We start from the raw sequence: 20,807 nt of genomic DNA on the forward strand, positions 1-20,807 counted from the left end.
ACAAAATGATATATAAATTATACAAGTGTCATTAATGTCTAATCACAGTTATCATGTTAGGAATATCTTCAGTAGTATAATATGTACAGTCATGCCTTGCCTTTTTTTACTGAATGGGAATTGCATAAAGTATATTTATCCAAATATTTATGGTTTCTGAGCACATATCTGAATCAGTTCTATAACCACGGAGAACATCTGTATGTGGAGTTGCATTAAAACATGTGTCTCAATATCAACATTTTGGTCACAAAATGTGGATCTGCCCTTGTAGGAGAAAGTAAAGAATAGTGAAAACTATACTCCCTTTTCTTTTTAAAAAACTTTTAGACCTTATACCTGCTTGTTGGGGAGAATGTGTAAGTTATATATATGTCACACATTAGTTTCTAACATTTGGCAAGTCACAAGAGTTATTTCCTTTTCCTGTTTTCCTGTCTATTGTTAGTCTCATGGATATCATGGTGGCTCAGTAACTACTAGGCTTCTCTTAGCCATGCATTGCAATGTAGCACTTACCTTGAGTACTTCTCTACTTATTATCCCTTGTTTGTGTCCATTGTCTCCTACAACTCTAGAAATGCACATTAACATAAACCCATGGTTGAAAAGATATGTTAACACTGGGAATGTGGCCACTAAGCCACATTCCCAGTGCTTGCTTGCCTAGCAGGCACGAAGCCCTTGATTCGATTCCTTGGTACCACATAAACAGAAAAAGCTGGAAATGGTGCTGTGGCTCAAGTGGTAGGGGCCGATTTTGGACACAGGAAAAACAATGTATGACCTCAGAAGCAGTATTTAGTCTCATAGAATCATGGAGTATAAGAGCCAGGATGGATATTAGAGACCATAATCCAGTGACCTCATATTACAGAACTGCTGCTGAAGCTAAATGAACTGGCCAAAATCACAAATATGGTTGTGGTTGTCTCAAGGATTATAAACCATGTAAACCAACAACAAAATCAAACAATATGTCCAGTTTTGTCTTAACAGTAAATTCAACAACTTAAGAGTCAGATTGAATGAGAAGAATAGGCAGCTACTTCAAGGGTGAATGAAAATAAAACAGCTGATCATTGTGTCAAACAGCTAATACTCACACTAGATTTATTTATTTGATCACATGTATTTTGGATTTAGAGAGGCCAAGGAACTGACAGGCCAGAATGCCAATTGCATAGTTTAAAGATGGAAAGATAACTATGTCCCAAGGGCCAAAATCATGCCTGAGCTTGGGCTAGTAAACAAATCAGTAGATGACAGTAAATAAGGAAAGCTGGATGAAAGGAATGTCGAACTAGACTTTTTGTGTGGAAGAAGAATAATTACTTGGAACCTACATTGAAGATTCTTTAAAGAAAGTATCTTGCATTTTTTACTGGAATCATAGAATGAATCTCTGTGTGAACACCACAGGTTTTGGCTTATGGCAGAAGTTGTAGAACCAAATGAAGGGTTCTAAGTGGCACTTTCTCATCTTTGGTTCAGAGTGATTACATATTTTGCTTCCAGATGTAGGATAGTACATATTGTTCATTAATGAAAACTTCCATCTTTAGGCATACTGAAATATTTACAGGTAAATGGTTATACCTGTGATAGTATTCAAAATAATACAAGGTAGGTACTGGAGCAATAAATGCAACAAAAGTAGTCCTGAATTGATAATTATTGAGGCCAAATAATGTGTCCATGGATGTACCTGGCTATTCTGGTTTTGCATGTTTGAATTTTATTAGTAAAATGTGTTTAAAATCTCCTTTTAGTTTTCTTCTCTCTATGATGCCAGCAATGATGGTATTTATTCCTATTTTACTGATAGACCTCTCTGATTCTATTAAGGAACTTCTCCACAGGTGAACACATTTAGTGGCAGGCAGAGCTAGCATTCTGTGTTCCGTTGACTTCTACACTAGTATAGGCTACACTTGATTGAATTTGGAAGTTTCCATTAGGTTATTAATATTCAGAGCAGTTTACTGGATTCTTAGGTCTTTGAAAAGGTCTTCAGTGGGTGCAGGTTTGACAAAATGAAACCATCTTTTCATGTTCTACCTTGATACCTGGAATGTTCACCCCAGCCCACAAGTGACTGGGTTAACACTTAAATATCACTCAAAACTAGTTTTTCCATGATCCCCATGTAGCCTTTCAATAATCATCCCCTCCTCTACACTATGCTTTGTATATTGTTCAAATTTCTGTCATAGCATGCTTGACATTTCAAATATAGTATATACATGTAGTTTTTACTTCTGAAACTAGAATCATGGACTTAAGTTTTAGGGCTTTGTTTGCTTGCAGAATGACAACATCTAGTAAGTATATACCCAGTCACTCAAACAGGCCTAAATCCATTGATAATCAGGCATTAGATGTCCTTGGTTTGGTCAGTTTTTGAGTGAGAATTTCCCTGTAGAGTATGATGGCAGTGGAATTGAGTAGCAGAAAAATATTTCTGCCACTATGTAATACATAGAGGATGGCACAGAAGGGTGACAACTGAAGTACTACAAAGATACCAGGTCCAAGTTATCATACTTGATACGTTGAAATGTTTTACAATGTGATTATTCCTCATTTTGAAAGAATCCTTGCTTTCTTATCTCATGAGTAACTGCTTGTTAAAATTCTGCACAAGATCATATAAAATAATATTTATCAAAATGAACTCCAGGAAATGGAACCAAGGGTTTTTTTTTCCTTTGTTGCTGCTTTTAGTTCTCTTGTTTACATGTCTTTGGGAAAGCAAGGTAGGGTACAGAAATTGAGGGACAAAGGGTGAACAAATGCAGCAGTGGTACTCACTAGATATTATGTTGAAAATGAACTATGCAACTTCTGGGAAGGGGGAAAAACTGGGAGAGTGAGGGAAAGGATAACATTGTTCAAAAAATGTATTATTTACCTGAGTTATGTAACTGCAACCCCTCTGTGCATCACCTTTGTAATAAATAAAATTCTGGCACAAGATATTGCTGACAAGAATGGTTTACAATGATTTGTAATTAGGTGTAGTTGTCTCCATACCAGCTTTCTGGGTTGTTGTTTTTTTTTTGGGGGGGGGGGTTCTGGTCATGGGGCCTGAACTCTGGGCCTGGGTACTGCCCCTCAGCTCTTCAGCTCAAGGCTAGCACTCTACCACTTGAGCCATAGCGCAACTTCCAGCTTTTTTTCTTTTTGCTTATGCGGTGATGAGGAATCGAACCCAGGGCCTCATGCATGCAAAGCAAGCGCTCTACCACTGAGCCACTTTCCCAGCTCAGCTTTTTTTTTTTAAGCAAAAAGGGGGATGGGTGGTCATCAGTAGTTTTCACATAATTCATAATATAGAGTCAATCAAGTCTACCTGAAAAATAATCATAATTAAATGAATTCTGTACTCCTGCTCCATCCCTTTTGCAAGACCCATCTAGTCAATTTCACTGTAAAAAAAAGTGTCATTTAATGTCCTTGGGGATCCTTTCATTCCCAGTTAGGTTTGAAACTCACTGGTAAGCAAGAGATCCAGCAAGGGCAGTGTAAAGGCAGTATTAACATTTTTAGTAGAGAGCCAACTTGTTTGTGGTTTTGCTTTGCTTATAATAAGCTCTTCCAAGTAAAACTGATGGATTGGCATAGAAACAAGGGTTCAAAAGTAATATCAAAGGGCTTTCCAAAATGCTAAGCATTGGGTGAATGACTGCTCTGCTTTGGGTGACCATCATTTATTTTACCTCGCTGAACCAAGAGATACAGGATGCAAAGTTCTTAATATATGCTGCCTGAGTATACAAAGAAACCTATTAGCTTATGTGGCCTATGGTGTTGTGTTAATACTTTACAATCTATAGTTACATTGCATACTTCAAACACATGCAAATTCCATTACACACTGCCATTGAAAGGTGCTTTCACTGCATACTGAATTGAAAGTAGTCACTGATAGAGTAAAAACTAAGCATATGTTGGGTAAACAGCAAAGCATTTTCCACACAGTACTGCATTTTAAAATAGCTAACTTTATTATCAGTGAGAGGATAGGCACACAGTGGATTTAAATCTGCTGAAACTTTATTGAAACTAGATCTGTTGATTACAGAGTAAGATCATAATCATTATGGGACAATATACATTTTAAACCAAAGGCAATTGTATAGCCATCTGCCAACCCCAGCTATCCATTTTACAAATGCATACTGTTAATCACAAGGGAGGTCAGAAGGAGTTTTGCTAGCTCCATGTAGTCTATCGTTGCTACCAGGAGAAAATAAACAAACTCTGACACTTGTCCTACTGATGATGGATGGAACTTGGAAGATGTATTTCCAAGGAATATGGCAGGCTGAAATTGCTGGCAATCTTTCTTTAAAAACAGAGCATTTCCAGTAAGAAGGCACACATTTTAAATATGCTCATATATGAATGAGCATGAGATAACCAGATTTTATGATTAACAGATGAGACTATAATATACCAAAGTTAGTGCACATGTATGCAAGTAGAGCTGCCACATTATTTGGGCTCTTCATGAAAAGCAGTTTGCAAATCAGTTTGTTCAATTTGTAATCAATTTACAAATTATTTTGTTCATTTGCTAATCATTCTACCCAACAATGTAACAACATAAACAGAACATAATAGGTCTCTTGGTATGTTTCCCACAGCAAATGATGGCAGACATTTCAGGTTCCTGTTGTCCCATCATCTTGAAGATCAAAAGCAGCATTGAGATTAAATCCTTCATTAAGACAACAATCAAGATACATGATTTTAAAAAAAAGTTCCATCTACTTTTAATTTCCAAACATTAGTAATAGGAGTTTTATACCAAGTAATGTTCATTCTAATGAAGTTTTCTTGTACATGGAACATTGGGGTACAACTGAATCAGAAGGTCCCCATAGACCACCAGGCAGTACAAGTTAAGACAATAAGGTCACCTTCCTATCACAAGGAGCCAGTAAAATGCATAGATAGGTGGAAGTCCAAAAAGATTATCCCAAATGTTACATTCACACAAGTACAAAAATGTGGCTAACTTGAAATTTTCCCCATAAGCCTGATTTTTAAGATAATACCTTTCTGAAAACATTTAATTTATATTCCTCATAAACAAGATACATTAACATGGTCTTTTTCCATCTCTTGGATGTACAATGATATTGAAGCAAATCACTTGGGTCTGAAAACAATGCAGAGCTGGACTGCCTCTGGTGTAAGTTGGAAGAGAAATTCTGGAAAGTTCAAAACAGTACTTAGGCAAGAACAGAACTTTCTCCTTTTCCCCAAAACACATGAATCAAAGAGATGGCTGCCACACAGTGTGGAATGTACGACATTTATCACCTTACAGAATGCAATTATAATTATGACTCCCAGAGCCAGCAAAAATTCTGTCAAAATGATTGCCATGAAATGATATCAAAGGTTTATTTTTATTTTTGTTTATTTGCTTGGACAGAAAATAACTCTTAATGTTTGCAATATGATGGCTTTTCTCCCCCTTATCACTAAAGGGTAGTATGAATGAGTACTAACACAACTGGACATTTAATTTCTACTTGGAATTTACTTTATAACTGAAGACTGATATGTGGGATGATCACTTCATTATTGAAAATGTGAAAAGACTGGCTGAAAATTACATTGCCTTCCATCTTGTGTCTCTTCCCACCCATACAAAACAATTCCTTTAGAAAATAGCCAAGAACCACAAAGGAATACAGATAAACGTATTCCTACATTCACAGAAGAACCCTGTAAAATGACAGCCATTCTCATAGCAAGAAAAGTGGATCTGATTTCTTATTTCATGTGACTCAATATAGAAATGAGAATCAAAAAAGGCAAAACCTCATACAAGGCACTGAATGAGAAGCAAGATAAGATTTCAGAATCATGGATAATCTACTCAAACTGGAGACATTTTACATTTATGACCTGCACCAATAATACGGATTTTCTTAAAAATAGTTTTCAATTTTGTATATAAGTGTTTCTCAAATTAGGCATGGTAATTGGCAGAGTGGACAGATGTGCTGTGTTATATTACAAGTCACTGAACTTGTCCAAATCTCAGATTCCTCAAAACTAAAGTTAGAGAGCAGGGCTATATATTGCTAAAGTTCTTCCCTGCCACTATGGCTCATGATATAATATTATCCAGCTACTCTTCTATTAATCTGGTTTCTAACTAACATATCCTCAAACCTCTAAACCCCCCTCCCTTACCTAACACCCTCCCACTCCCTTCTCCCTCCCTAAACCCCTGATGTTAATGACACTATCTTCAGATTTGTCACCTCAAGAAGGTAACTCAGGACAGGAACCTGCGAAAACTGGCATTCCTCTGTGTCCTTGGAGGCAGCATTATTGCAACAGTTACTGCTGCAGCCTTCTTTTGTTTCCTGCCTACATACACATTTCTCACCACTTCCCAAAGGGAGTCCAAGATAGAGTCACTGGTGGTGAGAAGAGGTAGTTAACGGGATGGTTACAATCAACCTACCCCTGAATGCAGCCTGGTACTTATGATTCTGATGCTATTCCCTTGGAGGTAACAAATACATATGCCTTCAAAGACATACATTAAGAGTCTGGAGAAACAAACCTAGTTATTAGAAAGTAGTCACCAGATATGCAAAGAATTCAAACTGTCATCCCCAAAATGCTTCCTCATTCTGTAAATGACTGGCTATTGGAGACTGGTGGTGACCTAGCCAATGAATCTGAGTTATGGAGGAAACACATACTAAACAGATCTTATAAAAAGTAAGCAAGCTATGCTCATGGCTACACCCAAACCACAAAAGTCTTCATGCAACTTCTCACACAATACTGTATCAAGTTCTCTTGTGTCTAACTCCTTGTGAGAGAAGTTGTGCATCAACCAGTTCATTTACTTTCTCTAGCATCTGAAAGCAATATAGCAATATATTAATTATCCAAATGTATAAATTACTCCAGAGTGTGTGTGTGTGTGTGTGTGTGTGTATATATGTCTGAACCTCCAGGATGGAAAAAAAGAATCCATTTCCAAAGCACCATTGAAATGAAGATAAACTATCTGATAGGGCAAGGTAGCTGGCAACTGGGAGGAAAGATTAGCACCAGTACCCCAATACTCCCTACCTTTTCTCCACCTTATATATCTCATAAGAAAATTCCCTTTCATGAGCTAGAGGCATGAGCTTTCTGTGGCTGTTGTGTAGTCACCAGACAAAGCAGTAAAACTCAAATTCTCTGGCTTCTCACTTCTGAACTACATGTTACATACTGTCTTCCACACATACTGTGCTCTTCAATAAAAAACAAGTTCTGGAATATGGAAAGTTTAAACAAATTTAAGCACATCCCAAACATCCACGTGTATCATCTACCTGTGAACAGTCCTAGTACTCATAAACATCCCAACAATAAACCTTAGAGCACATTCTGATTGATTAATCTGCCTTTTAGAAGTACTCCTTAAGTATACCAGAATATATTTGGTTGGAATTCACATGGCAAACCTTAAATTGTTCCAAAAAGATGACCCTTTAAAAAATCCCCTCCCCCAACCCTTATCTCCACCCTCAGAATATGAACAACCAAAAGGGAAAATGATTAAAAGCATTTTTTCGGATAAACTGCAGCTCTTGATTTAGATGAGATACTCCACCATCTCTGCATCAGGCTCTTGTCCCAGGATCTGAATGGGAGCTTTCCTTTCCAGAGTACTGGAGTGGAAAACCAGGCCATCTGAATGGAAATAAAGCATTAGAAAACGTTCAGGGAGGGCTGGGATGTAGCTCCGTGGCAAAGTGCTTGCCTAGCAAGTGCAGTGTCCTGGGTTTGATCCCCAGTACCAAAAAAGAAAAGACAAAAAATCCAGTTAACAAAAAACAAATAAGAAAACATTTAGGGACACAATGCAAACCCTATTTTCAAAAGACATGATTGGAGAGCTGACATGAATCTTATGACAAAATATGACTTCCCTGCCACCCACCTCATTTACTTTACTGGGAGAATAATGAGTTTCACTCCTGGCCCATTCCCATCTCCATGAAGGAGAAAAGTCATTTATAGACTTTCTTCTCTCTTTTACTGAATCCCACCTGGAACATGAATATCTCAATCTAAGTCATCAGCTATAAGCGTTAGGCACCAACAAATATATCTGTATATGAGGGGTGGGGGGAAAGCTACCTGCTACAGAAAATTAGTATTACCTGTCTTGTCTGGACTGTAGGTCAAATTTGATGTAGACAGACGATGTGATCCAGAACTGGTGGCTGGACTTGCAGGAGCCTCAACCTGAGCCAGAGCTGGAGCTGGAGCTGGAGCTGGATTAGCAGCCATAGCCGGAGCTGGAGTTGGTGCCTGAGTCTGACCCGGAGCAGAAGCCTGAGCCACTGCTGGTGCTGGAACCGGAACTGGAGCTGGAACCGGAGCCGGAGCAGCTGGAGCAACCTGAGCAGCAGCAAAAGCAGCAGAAGCAGAAGCAGGAGCAGGAGCAGGAACAGGAGCAACAGCAGATACAGCAACTGGAAGCTGAGTAGCAGCAGCTGGAGAAACAGCAGCAAGAACAGGAGCAGTTGCTGGAGATGGGGCAACAGCAGCAGCAGCAGCAGCAGCAGCAACAGCTGGAGCAGTAGCAGCAACAGCAACTGGAGCAGCAGCTACCATGATGGTGGTGTTGGTGGCAGCAGTGGCAGTGTTGGTGGTAGCAGTGGCAGTGATGGTGGCAGCAGTGGCAACAGCGGCAACTGGAGCAGGAACAGAGATGGGAGCGACAGTTGCAGTTTTGTTCGGTTCCGTTCCACGTTCGGTTTGGGTGCTGCAGTCTCGGCTGCCAGTCTTGGAGTGAGCTGACAGCAGAGGAGTGGAGGGGGGCACCGGCGAGGGTGTGGATGGGATAGACTCAGCACGATAGTCTCCACCCAGGAGAATACCTACAAATGAAGCAGGGAAAGAAATTAGAGAACAGTTAAGTAATTTCTGTCCAAGCATTTGTTTAGCAGTTCTCCCTTGTATTTGAGGAGAAACGTGAATGCCTCTAACAAACCTTTGGAATCAAGCATCTCCTACATGGTTAAAAGTTGCTTTGTAGTTTGAGAGATCCCTTTTGGTCACTGATAGTCAACTCCCTGCACAATATATTAAACTTTTAAGTGCCCTGGTTATTGGTTCCAATTTATTTTTTTCCCCACTTGTAATTGAGCAATTCTACTACATTCCAGTTATAACCCCTACCACTTGTTACCATAACACTGAAACAGTCCTGCAGAAAGCCACATTAAGGTGTTAATATTCATATGGCCTAAGGTTCTGAGCATGACCAGAGTTCCAAGACTGTTACTTGTTAGTAAAAGAACATTGCAAGTGTCAGAGGCCATGAAAAACAACAAGAAGGCATGAAAAACAACAAAAAGAACTAATATATACATACTAATATATGTGTGTATTTGACCCCCAGGCTCTAAAAATGTGCTCCTTGGTATTTACAGTACTCTGGTGTTTTGATTAGACAGGAAGGAATAAACAGGAGTGGATTGAAAAGGTACATTCTGTTCTCTCTTCAAAACACTCTGGTAACCAAAATTTGCCACCCAGCTCCATTTAGCTTAATGAGAACTCTGGGCCTTCTTATTGTAATTGAGGAAAGAATATAGAAATGTTGAATGTCAGAGGTTTTTTTATGAGTTGATGGCCACATTGGCTTTGGATAAATCAAACTTCCTACATGGCAAAGGCTAAGTCTGAGGAATTTTTAGATGAAGTTAAATGTCATTCAAAAAGAACATTTTATTCCCCAATGTTCTCTCCATGAGACTGCTATGTGTGGAGTTCCACTTGGATATGTAGAAGCCCCATGAGGGGAAAAAAAACCTAGTTGGGCACACCTTTTTTTCCTAGAACCTGATCTGTTGCCCCTTTACTTTGGTGTGTGAGGCACTTGGTCAGGGCTATCTTTAACCATGTCACTATCTTCTTTCTTATTCACTATTATTACCTAGGCTCCCCTTCCAATTCTTGTCATCTCGCTTCTCCTCCATGATGGGGGTACCAGTCAAGGTGGATGAGTGGGAAAGCAAGCCTGATCCAGCATTTGAAATGGACATCAGGGACTTTGCTGGCCGCATGGATGATAGCTGCTCTGTCTTACTCTGTTCCTTCCGGGAGCGCTGCTGGAGTACTTTGATCATGGCATCTTTCTCAATAATCTGGGCATGGAGAGTCTTAATCCTAGGAGTCAAAGACAAAGAAAAATACAAAAAAAGCCATTACTACCTCTGATTACTGGTCTTGCTGCCTACATGGACTTGAATTCCCATTTTCTTTGACAAACTTAAGTCTTGTTAGTTCTGCATTGGCAAACAATTTTAAAATAAAAAGTACATATTTATGCATACCAAATTGAGTATCAGAATGAATCTAGGAACTGTTTCTTACACCTTGGAAGGTCTAAGTATTGACAAAACAAAGGATGTATGAGAGACTCAACATAGTGGGTGCTGCCATGAAGAAACTGAGTAAATGAAAACAAATGAGAAAATGAAGTCTATGCATAATCTTCAGGTAATAAGCAAATGATCCTGAGCTCTACCTCCCAGTTTGAATAGAAGTTGTTTTCCCAAGAAGTCTGTTATGTCATAGATTTGAGGTGTAGTTCTAGAAGGAATACCCCAGAGTGAAAATATAAATTCAGCTATGGCAAAAGGATGAAAAGAAATTAGAAAAGCCAGAGTACAATAATCCTATGAGGAATCCAACAATTAGTAGGAGTGAACAAAGTAACAGTCTTCTCATCTCATACCCTAATGGGATGACAAGGATGGCAGGGATGACAGGGGTGTAAGTGGGAGGAGGGAGGCTACATGATTTTTTTCAGATGTTCTTCCTTCCCTGCTGACCCAACTGGCCTTTATTCCAACTTCTTAGATCTAGACAAGTCCAGATCAACATTTTACCTGCCCTCCATATCCAGGCAACGCTTGTTGGCCATCAAGATTTCTTCTTCCTCCTTCTGGATACGAGCTTCTAGAGCTGTGTCATAGCTGGTGTTAGGAGAGTGGCTGATGACTGTTGTATCCCTGATGAGAAAAATAAGTGTGATGATGATGGGAATGTAGAAAAATCGATAAATGCTACTTCTGTCTTAAGCCAAAGGAGGGTTTGTTGGAAAACCTTAAGCTGAAATCATTCTTATTAGGAATGACTGGTTTCTAGATGATTTATTGATAAAAGTCTCAAAAACTAGGAAAAAGAAGTTGGTGTTAGGGGCATGGCTGCCAAAATCTCTGTCAGATTATATGAAATGTCCCATAATTGTCTTCAGAACGAGACAGGCATCCTTTCTAAAACTTTTGGCTTTAAAATTGTACCAAGTAACAAAAATATGAATATATTTTACTTTGTCTCCTGATAGTCCTAAAAGAGAAAAAGTAGGTATCGAAGGAAATCAGAGGGTGTTTACACAGTTTACTGTGAGGGTTAGAAAACATATCAACAGTTAAGATCTGGTAGAGCATTGGAGCTGACAAAGAGATATTTTGTCTTAGTGCCGCTCACTTCTGTATCTAATCTACATTTGTAACATTCTAGTACCAAATCAATTAGTTTATCCTATATAAGTGATTGTCCTCTTGACAGAATTTCAACTGCATAAAGGAAAATCATGTTGCATTTCAAAGTGTATTCCGTCACTAGCTCAAGACAAATTAACAAGGAAAATGTGGGAAGAGACAGAGATGAAAAGAGGAGGGAGAGACAGAGAGTGCTAAGATTAAAGAGAATAGTGATTGAATTATATTAGTCAGAGAGGCTGAAGAATATTGAATTGGCCCTGTTTCAATGCCCATTTCTACCAGAATGAGGAAATGTAAAGGAACTCCAGGTACATTTTCTACTGGCAGCTAGCTATGTTCTCCTGACTTGTCACTTTGACCCATGAAGATGGGAGTGAAGTGGAAAGGGAATGACTACATGGAAAGTGTACATTAATGTTGAGGAAGGTGGGGGTGAGCCTCTATAAAACCATTGCTTATGGCTTATATGCAAATCTAATAACTAGAAATAACTAGAGATGTCATCATTTGATAAATTTGAAATATTTTAAGATCTATGCTTCCTCTAGTTTCATTCACTTGTTTGTGGTTCTAGTGGATACGTTGAGAATAAACATCACTACATAATGCTCAGGACTATGGATTTGACTATTTTGAACACTTAGCTCATCTCTCCAAGTACTCTGCCACTAATAACCTTTCTGACTTCAAAATAAATCAGTTACTCAATAGATGTACAAGACACTATGTTGCGAATGAACTTTACAGCTGGGGTAGGGAGGGAGAAGTTGGGGAGGTGGGGAGGGAAGGGATGGTAGGGGAAAAACAAAGGAGGGGGTAACAATGCTTGACAGGAAATATACTCATTATCTTACTCATGTAACTCTAACCCCTCTGTATAGTATCTTTACAATAAAAAATACATTAAAACAAATAAATGAATCAATTAATTGCTCAAAGCCTGACTTACCTCATATGAAATGGAAACCATAATTGCATCTTCATCTTATTGAAGATAAAAGTAAAATTATGCATGTAAATCATATATCATTAGGCACTGTAAAAGCATTCAATGAAGCTATTTAAACAGAAAGAACTAGCTAGACATGGTGGCTCATGCCTATAATCCTAGCTACTCAGGAGGCTGAGATTTGAGGACAGCAGTTCAAATCCAGGCTGGGCAGGAAAGTGTGTAGGACTCTTATCTTCAGTTAAAAACCAGAAAACCAAAAGGGCAGCTGTGGCTCCAAATGGTAGAGTGCTACCCTTCAGCAAAAAGAGCTCAGGGACAGTGCCCAGGCACCAAGTTCAAGCCCTATACCAAAATAAATAAATAAATAAAGAGTTGTATGTATCAAATGGAGGAAGTCTATAGGTTGAAAAAATCCCAGCATTTAGTATAATCCTGGAAGCCATCCTTGTTCTACACTGTGCCAATATGAAATGATAGATGAAGGCTTAGAGTCAGGCCTCTTGAAAAGTGCACGGTGTCCATGGACATGGGATTTGAACATATGGTTTCTCACTGGGGGAACTATGGCTGGCAAAAATCCACTTTCACTGCATAAAAGACCTCTCTGGGTACACAGGACTTTGCCAGCTAATTGATATGGACACTGTGAACTCCTCAGGAATGAAGCCTTAAAATGTGGGACACTTGGTGAATTCCTACAGGGCCACCAGGACTACACTGAACATCAATCTTAAGCTATGAAACCAAGAATTTAGGAAAAAGCAAGCATGCAGTGTTCGAAGGAACAATTTCCAATACTCTGACACTGTCCCTGAGGAAAGCAGGAGAGAAATGCTGGCCACATTCTGACAACTCAGCTTGCAAATCTGGAAGTACATATCCCTGAATTTGATTCCCTAACTCAAATTCTTAAGTAAACAAGTTTTGTCAGCATCTCCCCTCTTCTTCCTTTCTTTGATACTATCATAGTGTTTAAATTCCTCTCAAAAATGTCACCCATAGCTTTCTTTTTTAAAAAAAATACGTTTTTTTATTGCAAAAATAGTGTACATAGGGGTAATGAGAACATTTCCTATCTAGTATTGTTACCTCCTCCTTTGTTTTTCCTCTACCATCCTTTCCCTCCCCTCCTCCCTAACTCCTCCCCCCTCCCCGTCACAAGTTGTAAAGTTCATTTTCAACATAATATCTTGTACATATAATTGTTACAATGGGTCAACCTGTATCCCTATTTAATAGGAGCAGCATCCTCTCATGTACTTAATATATAAATTTTACTATAAGTGGAGCACTGTGTTTAGAGTAATTAGGAAGCTGAAGATGGGAAAAAGAGAAGGATTAAGCCCTGGCTTCAGAAAATTTGCAAGGAACACAAAGAGTAAATAATTAACCACTACAAGAACGAGTTTGGGCTTTATTCCAACAGACACTGAAAATTACTAAAGCTTTACAAAGGGAATGAGAAACTTGCCACAAGCTTTAGGAAGACAGCATTATCTCTCACTAGAATGTGATGGAGAGATGATGGGAAAGAGACTGGAATCAAGCAGAGTAGTTGGATGACTGTAATAATCTCAGTAAGAGATAATGAAAACATGAAGTGGTTAAGTGGCAAGAGAAATTAAAACAGACAGTAGGAAGTTAGAAGTTGAAGGCTATTTCAATGTGGGTGTTATGGAGAAGAAAGAATAAACTTTGTTATTTCTGATTCAAATGATGGCATATCATTTGTTGTCATTGCAAACAAAGGAGCACTCTCATCATCTTTTATTTTAAGGACACTGGAGTCAAAGTTTCATGAGAACAGCCACGTAACAATAATATCCAAGTAGTTGTAGGATATTCTTTCATCATAGAGATGCTAATTTCTATTATTTACAGAGAAACCAGAGTAGAGATTAAGGTAAATAGACATTGTAGAATGAGGAGAAAACAGAGGCAACATGAAGTCATGAAAGGAACAGGTGGTCATGCATGATTATTTTGTGAAGAACTTCTGCCTGCTCTCCTCTTCTTTATTGCCTTCTTTCTTGGCTTGCTTGCTTGCTTGACTGACATTATCCCACTTGAGCCACAACTCCAGCCCAACTTTTTCTTTCCTTTTTCTTGTTTTTTTTGAATATGGAGTCTTATAGACTTTTCTGCCTGGAATGGCTTCAAAACTGTAATCCTTAGGATCTCATTCTCATCAGCTATTAGAACCCAGATTCAAACACTGATTTTATTTTATTTTGTCTCATATTTTGAGAAAGGATTTTGCTGTGTAGCCCAGATTAGCCTTCAAATTATGATCCTCCTATTTCCTCTTCCTGAGTGCTGGGGTCATAGGTAGATACCACCATGCTTGTCTCAAATACTAAATTTAAGGAAGTCAAACAGTAGAGTTTACTCTCCTCCCTCACCTTGTTAGCTTTTTTTATAAGACAAAGATTCCATGCATACAACTGACCAATATTAAAGAGTTAGTGTATCTAATACTTAGGTGCATGTCATAATGAAAGGCAATAATGACACTTTCCAAATGAACTAAATACCTATTTCTGTAAAGTTTAAAGCCATGTCTAATTTTTCTTCCTCTATTCTTGTGTGGAATTATTCCATCAATAAGGTGCAGTTTGGAAAATCTAAGTACTGAAAGGGTTATAAAGTCCACCTGATATATCATCTTGTATGTCTTCTCTTATATAAATGTCTATATTGTTATTCACAATGGCCCAAACTGGAAACAATCCAAATATCCATCATCAAGTGAATGGATAAAAATGTGGTACATCCATTCCATGGCACAGCATTCAGTCACAAAGCAGTATGAACTATTAATACATGCATCAACTTGGATGGACCTCAAAATAATTATGCTGAGCATAAGAAGTCAAACAAAAAGAGCAAATACAATATGGCTCTTTTAATATTGACATTCTAGGAAACAAAATTAAAGTTTTATGATACAAAAAATAACAGTCATTGCCTGGAAAAGAAGAGATCAAATTTAAGGGTTACAAGGAAACTTTAGAACTTGTGCTTTATCTTGACTATGGTTGTAATACACTGTTGCATTCAATTCATTCATCAAACTGTACATCAACAGTTGGCAATTCCTAATATAGAATTAACACTTTAATTGAAATAAATCTATAAACTCCATTTTTGTGTATCAAGTAATATTCCCCAACTATGAAACCTGTGAGCTATCTATTGTATACCTTGTGTATTGTACACAAATTAAGATACTAAAACAAAACATCTAAACCAAGTGGGACATTAAAATGTGGCCCTAAATTTAGGAATCTAAGTTATACATTCAGAAATTATCATGTATTTCTTTCACTTTTTTCTTTAACCTTTATTTTTTCCTTTCTTTCCCAAATAAATTTTGAGTAATTCCTTTGGTAGTCAATAATTCTAGGACCTTCAAAATTATTTTCAAAATAAAAAAGACAGACTTGGTTAATACTTTCACTTAAAGTTAAGAAGAATAAGAGGTTAACAAATGGGTAAGGCAGAAGAGCTCACAAGTTTATGAGGAAAGAAGGATGGCCAATAGACACATGAAGAATTGCTCAACCTCTCTAGCCATAAAAGAAGTGCAAATCAAAACAACATTGAGATACCACCTCACCCCAGTTAGAATGGCTATAGTCAAGAACTCTAATAACAACAGATACTGGAGGGGATGTGGACAGAAGGGAACCTTACTACATTGTTGGTGGGAGTGTAGACTTGTTCAACCACTTTGGAAAGCATTGTGGAGGTTCCTCAAAATACTTCACATAGAGCTCCCCTATTACCCAGCAATCCCACTTTTGGGCATTTACCCAAATGATCACAAACAAGACCATACTAAAGATACCAGCATGACTATGTTTATTGCAGCATTATTTACCATAGCTAAGATATAGAACCAACCCAGATGCCCCTCAGTAGATGAATGGATCAAGAAAATGTGGTATATATACACAATGGAATTCTATGCCTCCATCTGAACTGAATTTTTTAATGTTACCTCCCCAATTTCTAATCTTGTAAAGAAAAGAAGAAAAGTAAATCAATCTTCATGCCATGTATGCAGGATATGATCATTGGAAATACAGTACCATCCTATAGAAGTGCCTACAAGAATCACTTGGTCTAACTCTCATTTCATAGGAATTGAATACATAACCTATTTCTTGATCTGCCCTGGGAGTTGAATTAGTGGCATAGGAAAAAGGCACAGTCTAGATCTAAATATTTACTAGTGGTAGAAGATGTTCCTATGAGTGGGAACAGACTGTGTTTTAATCATATTAAATCATAAGAATGAATATTTTACTAAAAACAGCAATTACATGAAACTTTGTAACAGAATTTAAAGGAAATTAATTAAAATAGGTAGTCTTCGGATAGCTAATGGCTTGAAAAAAAAGGAATGCAGGATGATATACAAAGCCCTTTCCTTGCTTTCCTACTTTTTGCCTTGGAATCTATGCTGAAGGTCAGCACCAAGAATTTCTGTTTTCTAAACTTTTCAGCCTTAGGAATTCTATCATTCTAACCTTTTCCAATGAAAACAATTACCCTGTGTCTCCCTCATTCTCACTAAAACAAGTAGTTTTCACTATAGTTCAGAATAACTTCTGAACAAGTGGTGGGCACAGGTGCTTCCATGGAAATTTGGAGGCAACATGACACTTCAAATCTGCCTCTGAATCTTATGACCATCTTCTGACATAGGTTGGGTTTCTGTGCACTTTACTACCACACTAGTATGCACTTAGCAGGCCTTTCTCAGGAAATAAATTGGAAGAAGCTTTAGACAAGGAAGATATCAAAATCAAATCATAGGCAACTTCAGTGTATTAAAGGTATAAAGGCTATCAATTGTCAGGATGATCATATTAGAGGTGAAAGATCCTTTCCTGAACAAACAGGAGCAAGTTTAGAAAGCATCAATCCTGCTCTTAAGCAGTTATATCCCTCTAGTTAATTTACTACGAGGACTTCAAAGTAAATGTACCATCACCCTGTCCACATACCTATACCCTAACCCACAAAATCTAGAAAATGATTCTAGGCTCTACTCATTTACTATGTGTGGGAGAATGTTAGAAACAACATAGATGTTTTAGGAACCTTCTGGAGAGAAACCTATCTGGGTGAAATAGTCCACAGTCTTCCTTCATACTCAATACCAGACCAAGTCTCTATCCATTATAGTTAACAACTCAACATCATCAACTGACTTGAGAGGTTTCCTCCCTTCCCTTCCCTTCCCTTCCTCTCTCTTTCCCTCTTCCTCTTTATCCTTTCTTTTTCTCTCAACTGATAGTTATGAGCAGCAGTAAGATAAACTATGCACAAGCAATTGTTTCCTCCAAAGACTAACCATTCATTTTTATACTATGTAAAGAACAAATAAGAAACCTCAAACAAAATTGTTCCTGCCACTTTCTCTTTCATACCAGATGGAATGGGACTGCTTACACAGAGAATGCACCCTTCAAATATAGACCTTCTCAAAGGGCAGCAATGGATTCATGTTTAGCACAGCTTTTGACATGCCCAGAATGAGCCAGAGCTATCAAATGGCAGCAGGCACTCAAGTGACATTTGCTTTCTAAGTGGCAATTTTCCAGGGAGGCTTTTCACTCCAGTTTTGGGCTTAAGCAATGTGCACATAGGGTTGAAAGGACGTATGACTCTAGGGAAGGAGGTGTGGAAAATAATAGCAATTGAATATTCAAGAAAACCAAGCTCTTAGAAACCAAGGAATCAGTTACCCATCTGGTATCCTCACTCCCACCATTCAAGTAGTGGTCCTTCTGCCATCTGCTTACCTCTGAGCAGCCACAGTTGCAGCAGCATCCAGAGCAAAATGTCTCATCACGTTCTCCTCCAAGTACTTCTGCTCCCACTTAGTCATATCAGCTTCCAGGGCTAGAATCCTCTCCTCCTTTTCCCGAAGGAGCTCCATCAGCGCAGCAGCATTGTATTCAGAAACATTGGTGGGCTGAGAGCTGCCTTGGCGCTATTGAAGGATATACCGAGACCCCTCCATTAATGAGAATGCAATCATAGTCAGGGTCTCATTTGAAGGGATTACTGTTCAAATTACTTTACATTGGATTTTTGGGGGGGTGGGTGGGTTTGGTTTGTTTTATCTGTTTTTGTAGTGCTGAGGATGGGACTATTGTTTCAAGCATGCTGGCAAGTGTTGTACCATTGAGCTACATCCTTAAACCATAATTTGGATATTGATTCTGGAAGAAGAGGGGAATTCAGATATTCTCCTCAAGATACAAGCCTAGGGCTTCAATATAAGACTTCTTAGTCAGAAAAAGACCCTACCAGGCTGGGAATGTGGCTTAATGGTACAGTGCTTGCCTAGCCTGCATGAAGCCCTGGGTTTGATTCCTCAGTACTTCATAAATAGAAAAAGCTGGAAGTGGCACAATGGCTCAAGTGGTAGAGTGTTAGCCTTGGGCAAAAGAAGTTCAGGGACAGTCCTCAGGCCCTGTGCAGGTTCAAGACCCAGTACAGGTAAAAAAAAAATACCCTACCATATCAAACTGTCATACTGTTCGGAAAGTGATTCAATGGTGTACAATCTGCCACCCTTACCTACAAGCATGGGATATAAGAGAAATGGAATTTAGAAATCTATGATTTGGTTCCTGGCTTTCCCTAATTTCTGTGATCTTTAGTGTATCATGCAAACTTCTTTGATTTCATCTCCTATAAACCCAAGGCTAGAAGATTTCTAAGTATGATTCCCAATACTATAATACTAAGAGTCCATTTGTATAGCAGCTTCACTTCTTATAGAGTTTCTGTTTGGGTTCATGTGGAAAAATAAAAGGTGTAAGATGGGAGTAAAAGGATGGTAGGGGAAAAACAAAGGAGGAGACAACAATGCGGGATAAGGAATGTACTCACTGCCTTGATTATATAACTGTAACCCCACCTCTGTACAGTATTTTCACAATAAAATACTTAATTTAAAAAATAGGTGTAAGATCTTCAATATTAAGGACATTTCTGTGATGAGCTAAACAAGGAAGTGGACTTCACATTTACAATGGAGAAGTAATTCAGAGGAAGATCAGGGAGGACAAAAATTGTAAAGAGAAGCATTAGCTTTTTTGTGTTCATGCTAAATGCTAAATAAGTAACTGTGAATAATAACTTTACCTCCATTCTTTGCTAACTTCCTTCCTCCTTCTTTCCTCTGCCTCTTTCTCTTTTCTTAGTTCCCTTACATTCTCCATACCTGCTGAATACGAAGGGCTTCCAGTTCCCTCTCCAGTCGTGTCCGAAGCCGGTGCTCCAGCTGCTCCCGTTTCTCACATGCTGCCTGGAGCTGCACGAGGGCCTGTTGCATTTTCTCCACCTTGTCTACGTACACTTGCTTCTTTTTCAGCTAGAAGTTCAGGTTGGGATATTTGCAAGATGGAAGGAAAGACAACAGTCAGCTATTTGGCCCCCAAATCCAGCCTGATGTTTAGATCTCTTCCTGTCTCCGAGTCCAAATTCGAAAAGAATGAACAGTAAGATGTGATGAGCCACAAGTTGCCTTGTGTTTCTCATATAAACACTATGATGAGGGATAGAGATTGAGGGCTTTTTGAGTTACTTCCTCCTACCCCCACTTCTATGTGTTCCCCTTCCCCGTCTATTTTCCTCAATATAGTGTCTTAAAGGGTAAATTTTTCATGTACAGATGTTCTCATTTCTGTTCTTCTCCAGTCTAAACAAAAATATTCTGGAGCAGAGTACGTCATATTTTATTCCTTACAATAGGAAAGAGAAAAAAAGAGGAGGCAGAGGAGGTTCTCAGGGGAGAAAGTTTAACTTGGTATATCTCCCTTTTTTTGGGGGGGGTCCAGTCGTGGGGCCTGAAGTCTGGGCCTGGGCGCTGTCCCTGAGCTCTTCAGCTCAAGACTAGCGCTCTACCACTTGAGCAACTACACCACTTCCGGCTTTTTTTCTTTTTGCTTATGTGGTGCTGAGGAATCGAACCCAGGGCCTCATGCATGCAAGGCAAGTGCTCTACCACTGAGCCACCTTCCCAGCCCCAGGAATATCTCCTTTTATATACTGTCTTTATATGTGGGGAAAAAGAGTAGGCACTGAAGGTACAAGGAGGACAGAATTGTCTTTTTGAAGTCTGTTCCTGGTAATTACCCAATGTAACCTATCACTCTCCTGGAAAGTTTTTTTTTAATGAATCTGCCATGCATCAAATGTCTTTAATTTTCTTTTAGTTTTGTGCCAGTACTGGAACTAGACCTCAGGGTCTCACACTGCTTGCTTGG

The 20,807-nt window shown here is 38.7% G+C and overlaps 1 protein-coding gene across 2 annotated transcripts in view; it reads right to left on the reverse strand.

Moving 5' to 3' along the window:
• Window positions 1–6,262: 6,262 nt before the first annotated feature.
• Window positions 6,263–20,807, reverse strand: part of Amot (angiomotin) — a 65,975-nt gene continuing 51,430 nt past the window's right edge. For both annotated transcript variants that reach the window (XM_013025902.1, XM_013025903.1), the window contains 6 exons: window positions 19,763–19,912; window positions 18,330–18,520; window positions 10,944–11,066; window positions 9,986–10,218; window positions 8,202–8,924; window positions 6,263–7,728 (listed from right to left, as the gene is read on the reverse strand). In XM_013025902.1, the coding sequence (XP_012881356.1) occupies window positions 7,631–7,728; window positions 8,202–8,924; window positions 9,986–10,218; window positions 10,944–11,066; window positions 18,330–18,520; window positions 19,763–19,912 (1,518 nt within the window). In that variant the 3' untranslated portion in view covers window positions 6,263–7,630. The remainder of the gene's footprint in view (window positions 7,729–8,201; window positions 8,925–9,985; window positions 10,219–10,943; window positions 11,067–18,329; window positions 18,521–19,762; window positions 19,913–20,807) is intronic.

This window comes from Dipodomys ordii, unplaced genomic scaffold (assembly GCF_000151885.1).
Source record: "Dipodomys ordii isolate 6190 unplaced genomic scaffold, Dord_2.0 Scaffold88, whole genome shotgun sequence".
Classification (NCBI taxonomy): Eukaryota; Metazoa; Chordata; class Mammalia; order Rodentia; family Heteromyidae; genus Dipodomys; species Dipodomys ordii.